General features: G+C 39.8%; 1 protein-coding gene across 1 annotated transcript in view; it reads left to right on the top strand.

The window, feature by feature from the left end:
* The window catches only part of LOC124716674 (basic proline-rich protein-like), a 124,986-nt gene that overhangs the window by 94,035 nt on the left and 5,674 nt on the right, over positions 1-25,277 (top strand). Inside the window, exons 7-8 of the mRNA XM_047243212.1 lie at positions 4,074-4,236; positions 17,642-17,810. Of these exons, the coding sequence (XP_047099168.1) occupies positions 4,074-4,236; positions 17,642-17,810 (332 nt within the window). The remainder of the gene's footprint in view (positions 1-4,073; positions 4,237-17,641; positions 17,811-25,277) is intronic.

Below are 25,277 nucleotides of genomic sequence, written 5' to 3' on the forward strand. Positions count from 1 at the left end.
ATTGTTGAACATGAAGCACTGCAGCAAATGACTCCTACATCTTTCCATGTTGAGACCGTGACTTTGTCCATTCCGACTGGGTATGAGATCATTAAGATTGCACCTGGAGTCAGTGGAAACATGTTACCCGACTCGCATTTGTTGTGACATTGGGTTGACATTTGTGTCAGCGTACACAGTCGTCCACATCTACTACATCTACATCTACATACATACTCCGCAATCCACCATATGGTGCGTGGCGTAGGGTACCTCGTACCACAACTAGCATCTTCTCCCTGTTCCAATCCCAAACAGAACGGGGGGAAAATGACTGCCTATATGCCTCTGTACGAGCCCCAATCTCTCTTATGTTATCTTTGTGGTCTTTCTGCGAAATGTAAGTTGGCGGCAGTAAGTTGGCAGCCTCAAATGCTGGTTCTCTAAATTTCCTCAGTAGCGATTCACGAAAAGAACGCCTCCTTTCCTCTAGAGACTTCCGGAAGCATTTCCGTAACACTCGCGTGAGGATCAAACCTACCAGTAACAAATCTAGCAGCCCGTCTCTGAATTGCTTCTATGTCCTCCTTCAATCCGACCTGATAGGGATCCCAAATGCTCGAGCAGTACTCAAGAATAGGTTGAATTAGTGTTTTATAAGCGGTCTCCTTTACAGATGAACCACATCTTCCCAAAATTCTACCAATGAACCGAAGACGACTATCCGCCGTCCCCACAACTGCCATTACGTGCTTGTACCACTTCATATCGCTCTGCAATGTTACGCCCAAATATTTAATCGAAGTGACTGTGTCAAGCGCTACACTACTAATGGAGTATTCAAACATTACGGGAGTCTTTTTCCTATTCATCTGCATTAATTTACATTTATCTATATTTAGAGTTAGCTGCCATTCTTTACACCAATCACAAATCCTGTCCAAGTCCTCTTGTATCCTCCTACAGTCACTCAAAGACGACACCTTCCCGTACACCACAGCATCATCAGCAAGCGGCCACACATTGCTATCCACCGTATCCAAAAGATCATTTATGTAGATAGAAAACAACAGCGGACCTACCACACTTCCCTGGGGCACTCCAGATGATACCCTCACCTCCGATGAGCACTCACCATTGAGGACAACGTACTAGGTTCTATTACTTCAGAAGTCTTCAAGCCACTCACATACTTGGGAATCAATCCCATATGCTCGGACCTTAGTTAGGAGTCTGCAGTGGAGCACCGAGTCAAACACTTTCCGGAAGTCAAGGAATATGGCATCCGTCTGATACCTTCCATCCATGGTTCACAAAATACCATGTGAAAAAAGGGCGAGTTGCGTTTTGCAGGAGCAATGCTTTCTAAAGCCGTGCTGATGCATGGACAGCAGCTTCTCAATCTCAAAGAAATTCATTATATTCGAACTGAGAATATGTCCGAGAATCCTGCAACAAACCGATGTTAAGGATATTGGTCTGTAATTTTGAGGATCCGTCCTTCTACCCTTCTTATATGCAGGCGTCACCTGCACTTTTTTCCAGTCTAGGTGTGTGACTGCTTGAAACAGGCATTGTACCCTGGACTTGGGCTGATTGGGACTGTGTTATGCTATGGAGGACATTCACCAGGACTCTGTGGAACTTGTGGTAGTAATTGGAAGCACCATGACTGTTGTGGACTATTTGAGTATTATAACAGACCACCTGCATCGCTTCATGGTTGTTGTCTTCCATAATGGCACTGGCCTATTCCAGTGTTATAACTGTGTGTGATACAACGCCACCAGCATTGTGCTATAGTGGCTTGAAGAGCGTGACACTGAACTCGTTGCTGTCTTGACTGCCATATTTGCCTGCTGAGAAGACATCTGGGGCATTATCAGGCACCAGGTCCGTACTCACAAATACGAAATTAACTGTGTTACATTTGGCATATAACTTGTGAATTATATCTTTGGTCACTGTACATACTTCACCACCACTGCAACGTCTCCTGTGCTAGGTGCTACATCATTCCGTGAACCAACTTTTACAAAATGATACTAATCTCTTCTGTGACAAATTACCATTTAATGATAGTTGCTACACATGTAAGAATATTTCATTTATATGTTATTTACAGGTTGTAACGTACAAAGCTTGTCTTGACATTCAGTATAACTCATCCAAGACTGTCAGACGAACTCTCTAGACTCACTGCTACTATAATGACAAAGCCAATGTCATGACCCACTCGTGCATGACCCACAGTGCACTTCCTAGGTGACAATGGCGGTATGGGGCAAACTTCCAAGCAGCAAGTGCTGCAACACACAGACAAACTGCCCCCGTCTCAGTGACTGGCAGATACACTGCGTCCATTCCAACTTGTGAACTTGCACGTCAGAAATACAAAAATTCTCCCCACATTATACTAATTGAAATAGCATACTTAACAAAAACAAAGAAATACTCACAAAGGTCACGATTGACATTCGTTGGTCAGAGAAATGTAGTGTACTCCATCACTTCCCTTGAAGGAATATGTTACACTTCAAACCACAGACCCAGAGTTTGTGGGAACTGCGTGACCTGTCTGTAGACATATGGTGCTGTGTGTTTTCAGAAACCTAGATAGTTTCATTCGAAATGTGGACCAATATACAGTTGATCAGGTGGCCATAATGTTTTAGTTTATCAGTGTAGGTGTGAATACAGCAAAACACATAAATAAAATTACATAAGCTGCAATGTATCCAACAAATTGAAACATACAGTTTTCCTGTGTAAGAAGTATGGATACATACTTCCAGCTCTAGAATGGAATGACATAACATATGTTGTTTATTTTGCATTTTAATCATTAGGATGCCCATAGCCAAAATTGCAACTTTAATCTTTACCGTTATTTCATGTGGGATCAAGCTGAGATTGTACCTGTAATTAGCAAAATTTTGGATTTTAAATGTGCAACAAGTGATTCTTGGTTATGAATATCTACATCTATGTACATACTCCTTTCAAGCTACCACATGGTGCACTGTGGAAGGTATTGGTCATTTTCTTTCCTGTTTCACTCCAGGTGGAGCACGGGAGAAACAATTGTCTATAAGCCTCTATATGAGTCCTGATTTGTCTTAACTTTTCTTTGTGATTCTTACGTGAAATGTACGTTGATGGCTCCAGAATCATTCTGCAGCTGGCCTCAAATTCTGACTCCCTAAATTTCCTCAATACTGACCCACAATAAATCCATTGTCTTGCCTCGAGGGATTCCCATTTGAGTTCACAAAACATCTCTGTAATTTTAGAATGCTGATTGAACCCTACCAGTAGCAAGACTACAGGCTGTGTCAAGCAGCACACAACTAATGCTGTATTTGAATGTTAGAGAATTGTTTTTCCTACTGATCCGCATTAACTTAAATTTTTCTACATTTAGAGCAAGCTGCCATTCATCAAACCAATTAAAAATTATGTCTTAAGTCACTCAACGATGAAACATGCATAAATTGCTGCCTAAGGACCAAACACCATTATAATAAATAATTTCCTTTGTGTCCAAGTGGTTATTATTTACCTTCTCCAAAGGCACGTTTCTTTCCTTTCTAAGAATATTCTGTCCATCTTCAACAGTGATCAACAGAACATTCAGTAGAACACTCCAGACGAAAGTACTGACAAACTGTCTTTTCTGTATTTAACTACTTCTCCAGTAACAGCTGTCTTCTGTCACTGAAAGCATGTTTTACAGTCACAATTTTTTTTGTCTTGTTTCAGTGCTATGTCTATTGTCTTCTTTAATTACAGTACCTAAATAACATGACTAGTCAACATCTTCTTTTTTTATTGTTTCAAATTTGATGTCTGAATGCACTTCTCGTTTTTTTATTTACTTACTACCATAATTGTTTAAAAAAAAATACTTCAGGAAGACTAAAAAGTGGCAGATGTGATGCCCTCTTTGTGATGTTTTTGCAATTTATTGCATTGTGCACATTACTGTTTTGTGAAAGCCATTATGTGCTCAGTTTCATAGTTTGATTTGTACCTTTAACACTGGTGTAAAACAGCTTTGTATTTTTTTAAAGATGTCACGTGCTTGTTTACAGAGTGACGATGTACCTGTTACACGTAAATGCTATCCCGCAATGCGACACGTGGAGGGCGACCTGGTGTGCCCGCATGACTGCATCCTCCTCAAGTCTGGACCAAGGAAGCTGGACCTCCCATTTGTTGCAAAGGTTGCTGCCCTGTGGGAGAACCCAGATGATGGTAAGCTAACGCTTTTGAGTGATTAGTGTAAAGCCTGCATAGTTTTCTCAGGTCAACACCATCCTCTGACATTGTTTCTGAAGATTTCTAGCATAGTGAATGCTGGAATGAAGAAAATACTTTTCTTTACCTTCTCCTCATGCTCCTCCTATTTGGTATCTGTTCCCATGTTGCCCCAGACTTCCAAAGCTGTGCTTTCCTTTACATATGTTTTTAATTGTTTTTACTGGTAACCTCTCAGGATCCGTTATTTGTAGATGCTCAGTCTGCATTCTCTTATGTTCTTTTAATGTTTCTTGTACCACGTAATCTAACATTCAATAGAATGTAGTTCAGTGAAAAGTGAAACTGACGTGGCAGCAGGAAGATAGAGGCACAGATCAATTTTGGTCATTGCCAATGCAATGTTCCCCTTTCAGTGTATGTATGTCCAGGTTTATTGATGTTGTTCTCTTGAATTCTGAACTACTGCACCTGTAATTAAACTTTATTTGGAGTGGACTGGTGCAGTCTGATGGACTTCATTACTGTGGCAGTTGTGCTTGTGCTGAAATCTGAAACTTTTCACCAAATTTCAACTTCCTTCAAAGGAATACGAAGTAATTATTCACTTACTCACTCGCTATATTATATCCCAATGTACAGAAACTTCTTGTGTTACACCATTACAAAACAAGTAATAAGATTTTTATGAACACCATGAGATCTGACACTTGAATGAACATTAAATCAAGGTAACTGAATTTTTCTGTTCTGCTGTGACATTATTTCACACAGTCATGGTGCTTGCTTTTGCTCAGTAGTGTAAATCATGGTAACTGAATTTTTCTGTTCTGCTGTGACATTATTTCACACAGTCATGGTGCATGCTTTTACTCAGTAGTGTAAATCATGGTAACAGAATTTTTCTGTTCTGCTGTGACATTATTTCACACTGTCATGGTGCATGCTTTTACTCAGTAGTGCACTGTGCTACTCCAAACACCGGCACCAACTCACGGATGCTAAACAAAGGCGACACAGAATGAAATTTCACTCTACAGTGGAGGGTGCACTGATATGAAACTTCCTGGCAGATTAAAACTCTGTGCCGGACTGAGTCTAGAACACAGGAACTTCGTCTTTCGTGGGCACACGTGACAGAAACCTCCAAACAGTAGCCGTCATTCATTGGCAAGATAGACATGGGGGTTAACATCTCTCCGCTGGAAAAAAGAAGGAAGATTAGAGTTTAACATTCTGTCAACAGCACGGTTATTCGAGGTGGAGCGTAAGCTTCGATTATGAAAGAATGGGGAAGGTCATTAGCCATTTCCTTTTCTCAGGAACCATACTTGGATTTGCCCAGAGTGTTTTTGGGAAATCATGGAATACCTAAAACTGGATGGCAAGTTGCAGAACTAGATTATCGTCCTCCCAGTTGTAAGTCCAGTGTGCTGACCACTGTATCACCTCACTCAGTCACATTGGTTGAATGATATGCTACATGAAACTGGGTGTAGCATAAGATCTACATCTACATACATACTCCACAAGCCACCACACAGTGCATGGCAGAGAGTACCCTGTACAACAGCTATTCATTTCATCACTTGTTCCACTCACAAACAGAGAAAAGTGGCGGACTACAAGCTTCCTTACAAGCCCTAATTTGTCATATCTGTTCTTTGTGGTTCATATGCAAAATGTACATTGGTGGCAGAAGAATCATTGTGCAGCAGACCTCATATTCTGGTTCTCTAAATTTCCTCAATACTACCTTGCAAAAAGAAAGCCATCTCCTCTCCAGGGATTCCCATTTGAGTTCACAAAGCTTCTCCATAATATTTGCATGTTGATCGAACTTATGGGTAATAAATCAAGCAGCACTGAACTGCTTCACTGTCTTCCTTCTATCTGACTCATTGGGATCTCAAACACTCGAGCCATACTCGAGAATGGGTCAAACTAGTATTTTGTATTCCACTTCTTTTATGGATGAGCTAAGCTTCCCTAAAATTATCTTATTAAAACCAAGTCAACCATCCACTCTCCCTCCCATCAACCTGATGGGTTCACTACATTTTTAATTACTTTGCTGTATTATGCCTCAATATTTAATTGATGTGACTGTGTCAACCTGCACCGTAATAACACAGTACTTGGGCATTACAGGATTGTTTTTCCTACTCATTCACATTAACTTAAATTTTTCTGCTTTTAGAGTAAGTAAGCTACCATTCATCATGCCAACTAGAAATTCTATGTAACTTACCATCTATTGTCCTACAGTCATTCAACAACAGTGCCTTCCCATACACCACAGCATCATCAGCAAACAGCTGTAAATTGCTACTGGCCCTCTCCACCAGATCATTTATGTATATAAGAGTGGTTCTGCACACTTCTCCGGGGCATTTCTGATGGTACCCTCATTTCTCATGAACACTTGCTGTTTAGGACACTGTACTAGGTTCTACTGCTTGACAGACCTTAGTCACTTGCATATCTGGGACTCTAATCCATATGCATGGACCTTTGTCAGTAGTCTACAGTGGTGCACCATGTCAAACACTTTCTGGAATTATTAAATGTATTCATCCCTAATTGCGATTTAGGCCTGTTGTGCCATTATCAAGTGACAGCTTAATACAGTAAATTGCTTAAAGACCAGATTTTTCACTTGTCCTTCCTTGAGAAATATGACAGCTATAAAGAAATATTTTAAGTTATTATGAAGTAATGTAACACATAACATAGACGTTGTGTAAAAACTGATACAGTACATTCGGCAGGACGGTAGTTGTCAAATGTCACATCTAATGGATGCACAGTAAAATAAAGCGTGCAGATGACATGGATTCATTAGTGATTCTTACAGTAAGTGCTTGTAACACAGTGAGTGAACTCGTGCATAGACATCTGGTTTAAAACACTCTTCTCATTTTAGTGAGGTTCTGTGTTCTTTAATATGGCTGTCAGGCGGAAGACTCGGGTTCATTTCCTTGTACTGTCAGGGATTTTTTTCTTCATGGGAGGAGTGGACCAGAGACCACTAGGCCTCGTGATGCCAATCGAGGCGCTGCGTAAACGACAAGTTTTGGATCCGAGGTTTGTATATCTGAGAGCTGCCAGAAGAGTGTTGTGCTGACCCTGTGCACCTAGGGTGAAATCACAATTACGAATAAATCTATTTAACACTCCAGACGGAAAATTTTATCATTCTAAACCTGGCTAAAAGGCCTTGGTTGAACAGTAGAAATTCTTCCTCCTGATGTTTCATTGGCAATTGCAGGCAACATTCTCAATATAATAATGAGTTCTGTGAATGTATTGAAACATATTGAAGTAAAGGCAGTGTAGAGCCCTGTAAGTCCAGCTGTTGCTAATCTTTTAATGGAATTTTGTGAACAGCAGACGCTGCAGTCAGCCAATAAAAGTCTTCTGAAGTGGTGTATATATGCGGATGGCACTTTCGTGATATGGAATCACGGTGAAGAGGAATTGAATGGTTTTGGTACATTTAAGTAGTATTCATCCAAAGATACAATTTGTTATGGACACAGAGTGTAATGGACAGCTTAATTTTTGGATTGCTTCAGTAATTAAAGGGACAGATGGGGCTTGTCACAAGGATTATAGGAAAGATAGACATACAGATTGTTACCTCCATAAGGATTCAAGCCATCATCCGAGGCAGAGGAGAAATGTTATTAAAACATCGGTGGACGGGGCTAATAATATCTGCGAGCCATTTTATTTGAAAGAGAAACTTAAAATTTTTGAAACAGCTTTTAAGAAAAATGGATATGATTACAGTGAGATAGATCGAGCACTCCATCCCATAAAAACAGTGTCTGGAAACGTGCAACAACAACAATTGACTGGAAAAGTTTTCATTCCGTGTATCCACAATATTACAGACCATATTGGGAAAGTTCTGGCCAAATTGCGAGTTGAAAAAATCTGCTAACCTACTAAGAAGATCAGTGAATGTCTAAAACCAGTGAAAGACACACAACACCGTTCTGCAGTACGTGGGGTGTATAAAATTCTATGTAGGTGTGGTAAAGAGGCTGTAGAGATTTATAAACACCACAATAATTTTAACAAAAAAGAAGGTGGCTTAAAGTTACATAAGATATGGCGGTAGACTTTGTACCAGTGTTGTGACATTTGATTAATGTTGATCAAGAGTGTGGCATTAGTCAGGTATAGTTTCACCATCAACAGCACATGACGAGTGGTGGTACCCTCTATGTGCTCCATATAAACGCGACCTCCACGGCCCAGCAGCCATTTGTTGACTCACCTCGAAAGATTTTCCCTGCAGTTGGCAACGAAACATCAAGAGGAAGAATCGCTGCTGTTTGACAGTGGCCTCTTAGCCCAGAAGTTTTAATTAATGAAGATGTCAGCTGTGAAAACCTAAACATTATGACCTGTTGTGAGGTGATCATGGAGTTGTTCAGCATACCCCTTAGACACTACAGATCTCATTCCTGATGACCGACAGTGAAGGGAAGCTCCCCGTAAGGTCACACAAATTAAAGAAAAACAGTGAATGCTGGCTTCTTAAATAAAAATTAGTAGGGATGGACCAATTATGCATGAAAGTATGGGTACAATACCTCATACACGCATGTTAACGAAGGGATTCATCAGAGAACAAAAAGAAACTAGTGGTCACTACAGCAATTTTGTTTATTTTCATAAGACATCAAACAAAATGATTTACTCACAGTATCAAGCATATAAACACTTAGTAAGTGGGCGGTTAGGAAATATGATCTATGGCCTTGGCACAGATGAGTGGACACAAGAAGGCATAAGGTGAAACTATATCACGGATACAGCCAGTGACGGCAAAAATCTTCAGTGATTTGAAGAAAGACAAGGACAAACACCATTACTTTCACTGAAATGCATGTCGAGTGCAACTGGCTGCTTATGATTGTTAAATCTGTGCAATGAAACTGTGATGCAAATCAACTTCATGTCCTCCTTGCCTCAGAGGCTGCACCGGTGACACATGCTGTGAGGGGGCGGTAAATAATAAAGAAATGAGGTTGCATCATTTTCACACGAAATGTGCGTATACAAATGTTGGTTAAAAATGTTATTGCAAAATTTTGCCTCTCGCGTAAGTCTCAGGGGATGATTTCCACACTTGGTGCATTAGTACACTTCCACACCTGTGCATTTATTATAGTTTTTGAATTAATTATTCACTCAGTCATAAGTACAGTTAATGCTAGGGAACAAGAATTAGGCAATTATTATACTAAACTCAATTTTTCACGACACAGTTCAATCACCATTTATTGGCGTTGTTCTTTTTTTCACACAATGAAATTAGCACTGGTGAGACGGTTTACAGTTTTTCTTTAATAATAATTTGACACCGAGCCCTCAATAGCAGTAATGTAGGCTGCTATAAACGAAAATTACTCAATCAGTTCGAACAGAACCACAAGTCCCACTGTCCTCTTTGTTCTAGCAGTTTTGGCGTGAAATCACAGTTCGCCACATGTTCACTTACGACGATGTATGCCTCGTAAATCGTACAAATAATTGTAGCACTTCCACTTCAACGAATATATGCTTGCACATTTGCACTATTAAACAATATTCTTTGTCGAAATAAATCTGCGCGAAAAAGAATTCTCAAACGACCGCATGGGCCACCCTCAAGTGGGGCTTGCTCGCCACCCACCTTCCAAAACGACTGACCAACGACTGACCCCTGGCCAAGATGGCCGCTTGCTTATATAGGCTCGGACATCAACCCCCTCGTTATGCGAGTACCAGTCTCACCAGTTAAGGTTACAAATTTTGATACTTACATCCCTCGACAGAAATAAGTACACCATCAGAACCGCACTAAAGAGTACATCTTATTTACTATGGTACATTAATTTCTAGGATTATTCTATCGCCCGTAAATCAAGTTTCAGTTTTTGCAGAATTTCACCACTTAGCGCATATTTGTTTGTTGACATCTGTGCTGCAAAGTTTTAACATAGAACTGCATATAGCACCATTTTTAGATGTAATCTGTTGTGATCTACACAGTGCGCTGCTCAAAATCTTCATATCTATAATAATTAATTAATTATGGGTGATAAATGTTAATAATAATTTGCAAACAATGAAAACTATTGCAAGTCAAGTGTATAGTATAACTAAACTGGTTTAAACTACGTGTGATGCCACCCAAAATATTATATAGTGCCGTTCTTTACGTCATGAATTTTCTATTGAATTTTATAAACAATTTTCCCTCAAACTTTGTTTATTGCTCTTTACGGGCTTATTATTTATGAATCTTAACATATGACTACAGCACTCGGTCTGCTACGACGAAATGTTTTTAATGAGTGCTTGCTCATCCCTGCAAGTCGTTATTTACTATTTTTATTAATCTTTCAGTATTTGTGATATTAAATGATTTTGAGGTTACTATAAGTTTTGCATCTCGTGACATGAAATAAAGACCGATCTTTCAGAAGGTGCATATTGCTGACCACAATCCACTGCCGCACCGCTCTTCTCCGTAAGTTACATAGTTTCCGTGTAATGCGTGAAAAACAAAACAGTGCCCCAAGCTGCGGGCCACGTGGCAACAGAGGCATCCCACCGACCGTTGTAAATCCAGCGCGGGTGCGCCACACGCTTCTGCGAGTCACGCACCGTGTAGCGTGCTCGCTCTCCACAAAGCGATCCTTGCATACTAGAAATATTCATCTAGTAACGGGGGTTTGTACCATCACAATGTTTTACCACTCTATGCCTCCTAAATTAACTTCCCTGCTGCGGACCAAGTAAATGAAGTCCCTAAGGCTACATAAATAACAGGTCTCACTTTGTTTATTAAAAGATAAAGAGAAAAAGAAATAATCAGCAGGCAATCTTTGGTAGTACGAGGTACTACCCAAAATTTTCGAGACTGGTGCTACCATCTGTTGAAAACCTAACCTTTCGACTAATGGTCACCATCACCCTCGAAGTAGTTCCCATTTGCATGTACGCACCGGTCCCAGCACTTCTGCCGCTGGTCAAACGTTTTCTGGAAGTCTTGTACTTCGAGGGTGTTTATCACCGCCAATGATGCTTCTTGAATCCTCTCTGAAGTGTTGCACCGATGGCCTTTCAACTTGAGTTTCAGTTTTGGGAACAGTGCAAAGTCGCAAGATGCCAAATCTGACGAGTATGGTGGGTGGGGTACAATCGCCATGTTGTTTTTCCAAAAAGGTGAGCAAGGACATGTGACAGGGCACCTAGTCGTGATGCAGCAGTGTGTTCCCTTGATGCCAGAGTCCGGGCCGTCGCTGCCGCGCGTTTTCACGGAGCCGTCGCAAAACATCTCAGTAGTATGTGGCATTCACTGTTTGGTTGGGTGGGACAAATTTTTTTGTGCGCAATTCCCTTTATATATGGGACGATTGTTGCTTTGTCTCTGGGTCATAACCATAAATCCAGCTCTCGTCACCGGTGGTAACCCGTAACAAGAAGGTTGGATCATCAGATGCGGTATGACGAAGGTCCATGCACACTTCAACATGCTGTGCCTTCTGATCGGCAGTCAAGATCCTTGGCACAAATTTTGCGACGACACAGTGCGTGCCCAATTCATCAGTCAACATTCGTTGATATGTCCCATAACCAATACCCACTTCATCTGCAAGGTCTTGAATGGTTCGACATTGATCCGCACGAACCAGTTGTTGAAGTTTGGCAACAGTGTCTGGCTTTGTGCGGCTCACGGGCCTTCCAGTGTGAGCATCATCTTCGACGTCTGTACGGCTGGTCCTGAACTGAGCATGCCACTGAAACACACGCGTACAGCTCATGCTCTATCCCCCGAACACTGTTGAATCATTGCAAGGGTCTCCGTCGCACTTTTCCCGAGATTTGCACAGAATTTGAAACATATACACTGTTCTGTTCGGCGAATCCATTGTAAAATCGCCACACACCAAACACAGAGTATTACAGAAATCACTGTAGACACGCAACACATCCTCCCAGCCGAATGCCACTCCACACACTGCCTCATCAGATATGCAGCTCTCGCCAGCTAGCCGTGCAAAGATCTACTACTCCTACTTTCCAGGCGGCAGCACCAGTCCCAAAAATTTTGGACCCTCGTAGTGTCTGTGGTTTTCATGCAGTGTTAAAGAACTAACTGTGCTAACTACTGGAATCTGCATATTACTCTATAAAGACGGGTTACCCGACAGTCTTTTGCGTTAACTGCCATGTAACAGTGTGACCATTCGTGTTGCCTTTCAACACCTCCTGTTAGTTTTATTTTATATAAGTCCTACATACTCGAGCAATATTATAAAATATCTCGCACAGCTACTTCACAATCAGTATTCTTTTTAGAGTGACTCCATTTTCCTGATATCCTACCAGTGAACAAAAAGTCTGACACCTGCTTCACTTGCAGTTGATCCTATGTGATCATTCTGTTTCACTACCCCACAAATTGTTGTCCACAATTGGCTGATTCCATTTGTGTTGACCTGATTGTTGGAAAAGTCATTAGTGCTTGAGTGATGCTCTAGTCTGTCACTGCAGACTCGTCTGACATGATGTAGCAACACTCAGGAATTGGCAACACCGTAAAAATGGAAACAAAACAGGGTGTCCACTTTTCAGGATTTCGCCCTTTTTTAAGGGCAAAACTTCTTATATGAGGGTGGTTTGAAAAGCCCTCGTAATCACCACGAGAGGTCAGCTCTAGCGCAACAAGTTTTTCACGTAATATTCATTGGACTTCTGACTGTAAACACGTGCCACATTCTGTGCCTGGAAGAGAGCTGTGACAGCGACATGGCTCTGTTGTTCTCATGTAGTGATTTGTGAAGATGGAAAAAATCGAGATTTGAGCAGTGATTAAGTAAGTACTTCATAAAGAAAGATATGAAAGCAAAGGATATTCGTGCCAGTTTCCAGAATACACTTGGGGACTCTGCTCCTTCATATTCGACTGTTGCCAAGTGGACAAATGAACTTAAATTTCGTCAGGAGAGCTTAGATGCTGATCCACACGGTGGTCGGCCAAGATGTGTCACTACTCCAGAAATCATTACAAAAGTGCACAAAATGGTCATGGAGGGCCACCAGTTGAAACTGTGTGAAACTGCTCACGATTGCCAGCTGCCATCTGAAAGAATATAACACATTTTAACTGAAGAATTAGAAGCAAAAAAATTATCTGGAAGATGGGTGCCACGGCTCTTGATGCTGGATCGGAAACATGCGCTGTTGCCATGGCAAAATTACACGAACTAAGGTACGAATTGTTGCCACACCCACCTTATTCACCTGATATGGCTCCATCAGACATCCATCTTGAAGTGTTGCTAGAGGAGGCCGAAATGCACGCTTTTAAGCTCACGCAGATTGGCGTGAGGTCTGGAACATTACAAGGAAATGAGAACTTAGAAAAACGGACGCAGTTGCTGTAATACTTAACTTTAATCCACAAGTGGTGTACATCAGTCTGACGGTACAGGCATCACAAGTTATATATCTATTGATAATGGCGCCTTGCTAGGTCGTAGCAAATGACGTAGCTGAAGGCGATGCTAACTATCGTCTCGGCAAATGAGAGCGTATTTGTCAGTGTAGCATCGCTAGCAAAGTCGGCTGTACAACTGGGGCGAGTGCTAGTACGTCTCTCTAGACCTGCCGTGTGGTGGCGCTCGGTCTGCAATCACTGACAGTGGCGGCACGCGGGTCCGACGTATACTGATGGACCACGGCCGATTTAAAGGCTACCACCTAGCAAGTGTGGTGTCTGGCAGTGACACCACACATCTCTTTACGAAACTGAAAATTTTTCTTGGTGGATGAAGATTCACTTCGAACAAAGAATTGATAGCCGGAATTGACAACTATTTTGCAGGCCTGTAGGAAACTTATTTTTGAGATGGGATCAAGGCACTGGAACATTGTTGGACCAAGTGCATTAATCTACAGGGAGACTACATTGAAAAATAATTAAAAAAAAATGTTTCAGTGATGTAAGTACTATTTTCTATTCCGTTCCGAGAACTTTTCAAACCACCCTCGTGTTATGTGCGATTTAGGGCTGTTTTGCTTTGACAGGGGTTTAGGGAAATTGGTAAAATTGGATTTAAGGTGCCGACGTATTATTTACAGTAGGCACCACTTGATATATTACTTTACTCTGTGACACCATTGACCTATTAAGGGGATTCTCTCAGGCTGTTATTGAATGAAATCTGTCTAATTTTAGCTTGCTATGTTAACTGTGCAATTGTTATTGTCAGTCGTGAACTTAGTCGTATTACACCATCAGTAATCACACGGAAAGGTGACCGATTACACCTGTTGTGTAGAAGTGAAATCTCCAAGTAGCACAAAATCTCGAGAAACAGTCTGTGAAAGATATGTTTAGCCATTTGCATTTTTTTGGTGAGAGAAACCAACATACATAAAGCAGACAATGAATTGAGACATCCAGTTCTCACCAAAGTCAAGCATTTTGGGATTGAAGGGGACGAAGAAATAAAGGAAACTGCCAGCTGAAATTTATTGGAATAAGGTACTAAGCTTGAAACATCACTGTGACAATTTTATTTATGATAACATCAATGTAGTCATTTCCCTTTTACTAACAGTCCCTTCTTCAGATACTGAGGTGGAAAGATTGTTCTTCAGTCTTCCCAAAAATGTAAAAAGAGACAGACGAAATAGACTTAACAAGAAAAACCTTAACAGGTAGGTTCGTACAAGACTTGGAAAGCTAGAAAACTATTGCTCAGTACAAGAACCCAACAGTGTCATGTTAAGTGCAGCAAAAGGGTGTAGAAAATAATATTTGGTTCTGTTATTATAATTACATGGTCTGAATCTAGGGATTTTTAAGATTTTGTAGGATATTCTGAAAGGATCTATGGTAAAAGCATAATTGTAAAATAAATTCCTTCCTCGATGTAGCAGAACTCAGTAGGAGGTACTGTAACTGTCTCTGACAGCGACATGGAGCCGTCACAGCTGCTGGAGCCGTCACCACTGGTGGTGCCGCGATCTGGAGCTGCCACCGTATGTGGAACTCTGAGAAGAGACAGCACACCCAGACCACACGTTTTGTCAACAGGCTGGGTCCCGTGACCACCGAGCGACTATATCCGTGCATCTACAGCTCGGAGCGTGTAGTGGAGCGTGTGCTCACTTACGTGGGTCTTTCATTTCATCAGCTGCTATTAGTTGACTGCCTTGGCTTCGACTGTGGACTATACGCAAATTCTATTTTTGGCCAGCTACATTCTATTTGTGTCGCTGCAAACTTAAGTGTGTTTATATTGATTGAGTGCATCTATTGTATCAGTGTGTTTCGCCAAATAAGTTGTGCTCATAATTGCTGACTTCAACATAAAGCTTGTTCGAAAGATTAAACACTGTACTGTTTGCAAGACTGTCATAAATATTCTTCAGAACAAATTTCTGTGGGTGTAAGGGGTCTTTTGTCTATATATGTGTTCGTTCGGGATTGTAAACACTGAATTTTATGCTCACCCACTGCTGGTCTCCAATGGAGCAGAAAGCATATACCCCCTTTTCTACATTGTGCTTCTTTTTGTTGGATCTTCTACATCTTTTCTATTATTCCAACCTGGAAAGCATCCGACACTGAAGAGAAATACTGTAAAATTGGCCAAACAGGTGTTGTGTAAGCCACTTCTTTCATGAGTGAATGACATTACATTAAGATTTTTCATGTGGATCTCAACCATGCATCTGTTATCCCAGCTATTTGTTTTATGTGGTCATTCCACTTTAAGCTGCTCTACATGGTTATTCCTAGGTATTTTACAGTAGCTACTGTTTACAGCGATTTGTCATCAGCGGTGTAATTATACAGTAGTTGCTTTTTCACTTACTTACGCACAATACCGCATTCAGAATCAACTGCCAGCCCCTGCCCCAGTTGCTGATCCTCTTCATGTATTCATACAATTTGCTGCAGTCTTTTTGGCATTGATACCTTCTTATAGATAACTGCATGATCTGCAAACAGACTCACAGAGCTGCCATTGTTATTCACTAAAGTGTGGTCAGAAACCAACTGAAAAGCTTATAAGTATGTTGCAGGGTAGGCTGTTGTGAGAAATAATTCTTAAGAAAAAATTTGACATGTTGCAACATTTCCATTTTAGTTTGCACTGAATTTAGCCAATCAGGTTATCATGTGCACCAGGTACAATTAGTGTCAGTTGTTGTCATAGTGTAAATGACAGCGCAAGAGACTGCTCAGCCCTTGTCTTGTGTTCAGTCTTTTCTCCTGTCCCATGTCCAATTTTTGAATTGCTCTCTTGTTTGGTTGAGGAAACCAAAAGAAGTACACCTTTGGTGACGCCCTCTCTGGCGGGCCACTTGAATTTGTGTGCATGGTGCCCATATTGGCTAGCTTCAGTGCTAATTAACTCAGAAATGGCACAGTGTGCCAAATTTTTTTCTTAACATTTCTTTCTCAGCCCAACCTTCTGTCAGATACCTCTAAAGCTTTTCAGTCTGTTTCTGACCACCCTATATATACTGAAACCATAATGGTTCTTTCACATTTCCTTGAGGAACTCCTAAAATATTGCTTACATCTGTCAGTTTTGTTCTGTTAATACCAACATGATGCGTTCCGTCTGCAGCGATATCCTGATTCCAGTCACAGATCTGTTCTAATACTTAGTAAGCTTTCCTAAATAACCATACAGAATTGTATCACATGCCTTCTCAAAATCGAGGAACATGGCATCAACCGCAACACCATTGATCTGCTGCACTCTGAAGCTCATGGAGAAACAGAGCAAGCTGCACAATGTCTCTGTTTGCTGAATCTGTGTAGATTATTATAGAAATTTTCTTTCTCCAAAAACCTCAATACATGAACATGAAATTTGTTCCATAATTCTGCGAGAGATTGATGTCAGTGAGATAAGCCTGCCTAATGACACTTCTTGGGAACAGGAATGACCTGCACTTTTTTCCAGTCATTAGGAATGCTTTGTTGCTCCAGTGACCTATGATTTACTATTGCTAGAAGGGGAGCAAGTTTTTTTAGATTATCTCTGTAGAAACTCACAGTTATCCTGTCCAAATACCTCTCCACTATTGCAGTTGCTTTTCTATCATGTATCTCGGTATTTATGATCTTTGTGTTTGTCGATGATTGGAAGGAGGAACCATATTAAGATCTGCATTGAAAGATATGAATTTGACAATGGTAATTTTTTTTTTTTTTTTTCAAATGTGACCTAGGTCAAACATGCAGCATGACATGCATTTTGATTGGTGGGAACTAAGTTAACAGAAATGTCGACTCACTTTGTAATATGATTTTGTAATAAGTAGATATTTTATGTATTGTATTTGTTCTCTTGTTGTTTTCTAGGCGAAATGATGATGTCACTGCTTTGGTACTACCGACCAGAGCACACGGAACAGGGCATCTCTTCTGCAGACACGGAAGACGAAATATTTGCTTCAAAGCACAAAGACATCAACAGTGTGGCCTGTATAGAGGATAAGTGCTACGTCCTCACTTTCACAGAGTACTGCCGGTGGGTACTGTGATTTCAGCTCAACTACTTCTATGTATCTTTGTCATTGGTGTATTAATTGGACTTCCAGTGGACTGTAGATAAAATACAGAAGATGGACTTATGTGCTCCCGTATTTGGTGTACATGTCGAAGCATGTGAGCGGACACACAAAGAAACCAATTGTGGACAGGAGCGGAATGGAGAGCAGTCCTATTCATGTGGTGATTTAGGAACTTGTTATGCGGTTGAAATGGTACTGGTTTGTCTTTGATAGTATGTAGACATGTGCCATTTTGTTGTTGTTGTCACTGTTGTTGTTTTGGTCATCGGTCCCAAGACTAGTTGGGTGCAGTTCTCCATTTGTGTTGCTTGCCAGTATTCTGTTCATTTCAGCATAACTGGAACATCCCATACCACTGATGATATACCACACGTACTTTTCTCTGAAGCTTGCCCCTGGCAGTTCTTCCCTTCCACCATCCTTTCAACTACAGGTCTCATACAGAGCATACAGTTTTCTGTTAATCTTCTTCTGGTCTCAAGTTTTATATTTTTGGGTTCTATCATTCCTAACGGAGAACCTTGTTTCCCCGTGCAGTCATTGCTAGTGTGTATTTCCTGCATCTCCTTTCCTTATCTGTTCTATTTCCAAAGTGGCAAAACCTGCCTACCTGAAGAAGTGGATAGACAAGAAAAGAAGGTGCAAAAAGTAGACACCAGTGGTAGTGTCAAATACATACGAGTTTTTGATCGGAGTAACTGTCACGTACATCTGCCTCTATCACCTTACGCAATTTTCATATCACTGAGTGCAAAAATTGGCGGTTGGCTCTAGTGTACAGCACCTTGTGTGGCTAAAGTCATACAGTAAACTGACAACATAATTGTCTGATGTATTTGACAACGAGGAACCTTCCTATAACTTTGATGTAGTGTTAATTCGTGACATGAAGACTGTCACGTGACTGGAGCTGGTTTTGTCTGAATAAATATACATTACAATAGCTTTTGGTAGTCCCAAGTTTTCCCGTATTTGAACACACTGATGCCGTGCAGCACTTTTCACGGAAAATATTTCTCTTTTATCTTCAACAATAATTGAAATTCCTGGATGGAGCTGTGTGTAAAATAAGGGAAAGGCAATCACTCACACATAGTGGATCGATGCGTGGAGCAAGTACCACATAACAGAAATCAACATTCACATTAGCTTTTGAGCACTAGCTCTTTTTCTGGCAATAGTCCACACATTCACACGTGTAAATACACAGGTAATAAAATGAACATTCCTGTGGCCACAGCAAGACTGATTATTGATACTCAGTTGTTGAAAGCAGCTGTCAATTATCAAGTATCAATAATTAGTTTTGCTACGGCCACGGGAGTGTGTGTTCGGGCGTCTGTGTGTTTATGTGTGTAAATGTGTGTACTATTTCTGAAAAAAGAGCTAGTGCTTGAAAGCTAGAGTGAATGCTGGTTTCCGTTGTGTGGTACTGTGCTCCCTGCATAGATGCGGGGTACATAGGTGGTTGCCCTTCTCTTTCATCTTCCATTTACTTGGAGGAAAAAAGTAGGCCTTATATTTGTTGAATGTTAATATTAAAGGAAGTGCCATGAAAGCCGGGATAGAAGACAATGGGAGACTTGTTGGTAAACTGCCAGTATTAACTGTGAAAATATCTTTTACTCTGAACCAAAAAGACAGCTGTAAGAGTCACAAGTATAAACAGACTATGCCTGTAAATGTACAAGGCACTGGAACTTGTATAGCCAGTTGTTGTGCATCTCCTCTGCCAATCAGCAGTCCTCAGATTTGAATCAGTTGTGCTGCAGCGTGAAACTGAAGCAATCATTTGGAGCACTGGAACATTTAATGATATATATTTGACACTGTGTGTCAAAGGGAATTTTAGGAAATAGAGTGGGGATTTTATGAAGGAATGGGGCTATAACAGAGGTTAGTGTATCCAGAAAGTGATGTCTATTTTCAAGATTCCCAGTGAAAATTAGAAGCTATTAAGAGCTGAAGGAACGAGACAAACAATTTTATCGTTGTTAACATTTTCGTGGCCTTCAGTCTGAAAACTGTTTTGATTTAACTCCGCATGTTAGTCAACATTGTGCAAGCATTTTCATCTCTACACAGCTACTCGCTGGGTTCAAGCCTTGGTCTAACTCTGGAACTTTTACTGCCCACATGTCACATCAGTACCGAGTTAATGATTTCTTGGCACCTCAGGATATGTCCTGTCAGCTGATCTTTCCTTTCAATCAATTTGTTCCACAAATTTCTTTTTTCCCAATTTGATTAATTAATTATCCAATCTACTCATCTAAACTTCAGCATTCTTTTGCAGAGCATTTCAAAAGCTTCTATTGTCTTTGTATACAAACAGTTTATCACTTACATACGAGGCCACACGCCAGCCAAATACTTTCAGAAAAACTTCCTAATGCTTATATTTATATTTGAGGTTTCCAGAAAAATATTTACTGCTATTGCCGGTCTGCATTTTATATTGTCTCTAATTCAGCCACTGTCAATTACTTTGCTGTCAAAATAGCAAAACTCATCTACAGCTTTTAGTGTCTCATTTTCCAGTCCAGATTTTTCAGCATCACCAATTTCAATTTGATTTCATTCTGTTACCCTTGTTTTACTTTTTTTGATGTTCATCTTATAACCTCTTTTCAAAACACTACGTATGTTTTTTTTTTTTTACTCGCTTTCTAAGTCCTTTGCTATCTGTGACAGAATTACAGTGTCTTTGGCAAACCTCCTCAAAGTTTTTGCTTCTTCTCCCTGAACTGTGATTCTATTTCCATATTTCTCCATGGTTCACTTTACTGTTTGCTCAATGTATAGATTGACTAACATTGGAGGTATGTTGCAACCCTGTATCACTCCATCCTCAGTTACTACTTTTCTATCATGTCCTTCAAATATTACAATTACAGTCCAATTTCTGTACAAGTATGTAAATTTACAAATTCTATGAATGTAGGTTTATCTTTGTTCTGTCCAGCTCGGTAAACAGACAGTCGTGAGTCAAATATTAACTTGTGTGTTGATACATTTTTTCGGACCACAAATTAATCTTCTCTGAGACTGTCTACTGCCTGTTTTTCGACTGACGTGTAAATAACTCGTGTCAATATTTTGCAAGCATGGCTTATTAAGCTGATGGGTCCTGTAATGTAAACTGTTTTATGCACTATGAAAGCAGGCTCAAGTTAAGAGATACATGAGGACAATGGACTACAGAGGTAATATGCTGGAATTTTAGATCTTTTGGTGATTTCAAAGCGCGAAAGACCTTCTACTGATCTGCATTTCTTTAGGGAGAGCTGCAGAAATGTGGTGGTAGACATCTGTCTCACACTCTTCACACTGCTGAAATCTTTTATTGAGAGAACACAATTTATAAGAAAAATTTCTGCCAGCAAATATTAGATTCGAGGATTTATTAGTGGTATTCTCCTTCATTAATCTTGGCAGATTCTTTAGTATTCATCCAGTTGTCATTCTTTATCGGCAGGTTCAATTCTTCATCTTCACAGCTTCCAGCTGTTTTGTTTTACAGTTTTCCTCAGTTGTCTACATAATTGATTCCATTTCTGACGAAATTTGTTTCTTTGTCTTTCACGTACCTGTCTTGGATTTTATGTCACCTGCCACCCTCTACACTCTAGCCAGTGACTGCTGATCCAGTGTCAGCCGACTGCCACCTTTGCTTCTGTGTTCCGCTAACTTCTTTGGTATTTCCAGTGCACCATCTGTTGCTGTCCATCTTTATTTTCAGTCTTTCCATTATGTCTGTCTTGTCCCAGATTTCTGGGATATTAATCCTCTCAATCTGTGACTTCACACTTTTTCTCCGTTCTTCATTTTTCCCATTAGCTCCCGAAGACGGAACCTTTTGGTTCTAGAAGCTAAAGGATCAGTTTCAGCTGTTGTTTGTTGCTGTTGTCAAGATTGCAACAACCACCATGGTAAGTACACCTTTTTTCTACTCTCGCCACCATTTTTCTAATGTTTACTTCTTTTATTTCCTTTTGAAGACCTGCCAAAATATATTTACTTGTTATTTATATTATTTTAAATGATTTTAAGCATGCAGTGTTTGAAAACTCTTTTTGTTATACAGAAGGTAACATCTATTCATATTTCTCTGTTTACTGTTGGCACACATCTTGTGGTCTTACAATGCAATGTGTTCTCCCATCTTTCACTTGCAGAAATTCCCTGTCCTGTACATCTTTAGATTCGATTGATGTAACGTCAGATATCTTTTGATTGTTAGTCATTGGAACTGATCAGCAGCCCATGTTTCCTTTTTATCCATTGAATGAATGGTAGAATTAGTGCTTTGTGATTACAAGGTTTGTTATTACACAAATAATAATTGTCCATGTTGGTTTTTCTGTCTTGATTGAAGTGCTCATGATTTTTGTTTCCACCCTATTCTCTTAATGTCTGGCATCTCCTAAAATTTCATTTGATTCAACTATTTCTGACATTTCTCAAACTTCCTTCAATGTCCTCTTCAAGATGTCCCAGAGAACAACCAAATACCTCACAGTTTCATATATTTAAGCCTATTTTACCTTACAAACCAGTGTGAGAATGAAAACGCACATCTCACAGTTTAGTGTAACATATGCTGTGTAAGCAGAAGCAAATCATGAGGCATGATATAATATAATACTTTCCCCATTTTAGTTGCTGCTTCTGTTGCTTTAAATATTGTGGGCAATGCAGCTATGAGACTAACACACCATTTATTTTCAATCTGATTCGAATACAATTGCACTTCTCGACTTAGGTCCACTCTAAAAGATTGCTACAAGAAGAGTGTGACTGTTTTTCATTTATTTTGTATTTTGCAGGTGACAAGTTGAGATGGCTTGGCAGCAGGAATATATTTTCCTCAATTGAGCACCTAATCAGTTACAAAAGATTCAAAGAGAAAAAAATAATATCTGTACAGCTATACTTTAATCCATAAAACTAAACAGATTGTGTTACACTGCATCCAGGGGAGACCTGTAATACGACAACAGGCAAAATGCCATTTTGCAGCTTAGAAACTGTCTGAAATGCGCGATTTAGGTTTCACTCTAAATTTTGAACTTGATAAATGTGCACGTATGACTGATTGAAACAGCCACTCACCAAGTGCCCTGATGTATTGGAAGCAGAGGAATTTTAAGGCAGCCCTAACGTACTTGTTTTAATAACTTGAAGTCTGGAAAGTACTTGAATCCCATCTGAATACTATGGGAATACACAAGAAGAGCTTCTGAGTAAGATATAATTGTGAATGAAACACTTTACTTCTATTCAGGAGGCGCAGGGTAAAAAGTCTGGCTATACCGATACAGAATAAAATCATTTTGGGCATTAGACTGTGTCATTTTAAAACTAAAAGAACTATTAAAACTGATTTTTTGATCGTCTTTGCTGCACTCATCATCAGGCTGACTCTAATGCACAGTATAATATTATAGCAAAATTCTCTTTTTACACTTTCTAGCAGATTGACCCAAAAAAGTGTAAAATGTGGGAAAGTGTAAAATACAGGAAAGCATAGGAAACACAGCAAGCAAAATGGAATAAATTACTTGTACTGCCATTCTCTTTATATTGTTTAAGATGTGAAATTAGAACAATTTAAATTTTGCCTGTTTAAAAAAATCTGAAATAATTATTTTTTCTTTTTTTCTTTCTAAGAGCAGTTACCTCTACCTCTCTCTTTACAGTATACAAAGTATCAAATGCTTTATCATCATCTGACGAAGTACCAATGTACTGCCTCATTATGTTAGTAACTTCCATAGCTTCTCTTCTCCTTGCCACAGCTGGTTCTTGATCATCATATTCTTCACCAATCACCTCTATCTTCCCATCTTAAAAATGTTTGGTAAGGATGCTATCTACCGTTGGCACCTATGAAGTGATGATGGAAGCGTTAACACCAACATACTCTTGAAACATCACAGAAAAATCAGTAGGCTCAGACAAATCTTCTTCCAGTGGCTCCTGCTTATTTTTTTTCTTTTTATTTCAACTTCATCCTGTTATCATGAAACAGTTAGAAATAGTTAAAGGAGTTGCATCCCTCCATGCTTTGGCTATATAATGTGTAGCATCGAAAAGTGATAAGGTTATAGATTTTGGGCACATGCCATAATTGTACGTAAATTCAAACTTCTGGACAAGCATTTTTCTGTATTTCCATTTAAATGAATGGATGATTCCTGGAAATAGGTTGATGTTCACTCGTAAAATTAGGAGGCAGGAACACAAACTTAATATTTCTGAGCTGCAGATTGTCAGGGTGTGTTGGACATCTGTCAAGTAGCAGCACTATTTTCAAATTTTTTACCCCCACTTTAGCATTCATGCATATGTGGTGGATGTGAAGATGGAACTGGTCATCCGTGCAGTGCTGTTGGAAACACAATTAGTGGGCAGAGTTCTCGCATCTTTGAAACACCTTGGCTTGTTAAATTTAGCAATTACCAAAGGAGGTAATTTTTCAGACCCATCGGCATTGCCCATAAATAAACTGGTTATTCTGCGCTTACTCGGTTTCCCACTGTGGCATTTCTCACTATTAAAACAGGAGATCTCACTTGCTAATATGTTATAAAAAAGATGTTTCGTCAACATTAAAAATATTTTTTGAATCATAATCTTTGAAGATATTTTACAGTTCTTTTTTCGATTGGCCCACAATTCCACTACGATCACTTACACTTTCTGCACACAGTTTGATGTAAACAATGTTACGATGAGTTTTAAATCTATCGAGCCAAGTATTCGATGCTGTGAAGTTGGTGGTCCCCACTTTTTTGCAGCAAACTGAAGTGCCATTTCTCTCAGTATGTTGCCATCTGGTGGAATTCCTGATGCTCTCGTGCTAACAAATCACTTCACAACAAGTTTATCCAACCAATCATATGCTGATGACTGAATGTATTTACGTTTTTTTGCTTTGGAACCAGAGTGTCTCACATTAGCATCGATTTGGGCTGATTTTTCACAATTGTATTCAGGGTGGAAGCAGAAAGTGCTAGGTCCTTCACTAACTGAACTTGCGATCCAACATGCAAATCCACGTGTTGTAGAATTACCATTTTTTCTTCCGCAGAAATACATTTCATATTTTTTCTAATCATTTCACTCGTGGGCACTTACTCGAGCTACTAAAGAATGTGGTTTCTACACTAGTGTTTGTTTGCTTATTATCACCAACAAGGTACTATTTTTTGGGATCATTGTTGGAATTACAGCTCTCTTGTTGCATTTAAAGAAGCAGTCATGATATGGAAAATATGGAATATAAATTTTACAGACTACTGTTAGTGAAGTTAATCTAATGGCACATTTCATTTCAGACTTCTTAATTAAATATGCAGTAATTATTTTTATTTTTTTGCGACAAGAAAACTTCTTACCTAGGTCTTTTCATGGGGGTT

The sequence above is a fragment of the Schistocerca piceifrons genome, chromosome 9 (assembly GCF_021461385.2).
Source record: "Schistocerca piceifrons isolate TAMUIC-IGC-003096 chromosome 9, iqSchPice1.1, whole genome shotgun sequence".
Taxonomy (NCBI): domain Eukaryota; kingdom Metazoa; phylum Arthropoda; class Insecta; order Orthoptera; family Acrididae; genus Schistocerca; species Schistocerca piceifrons.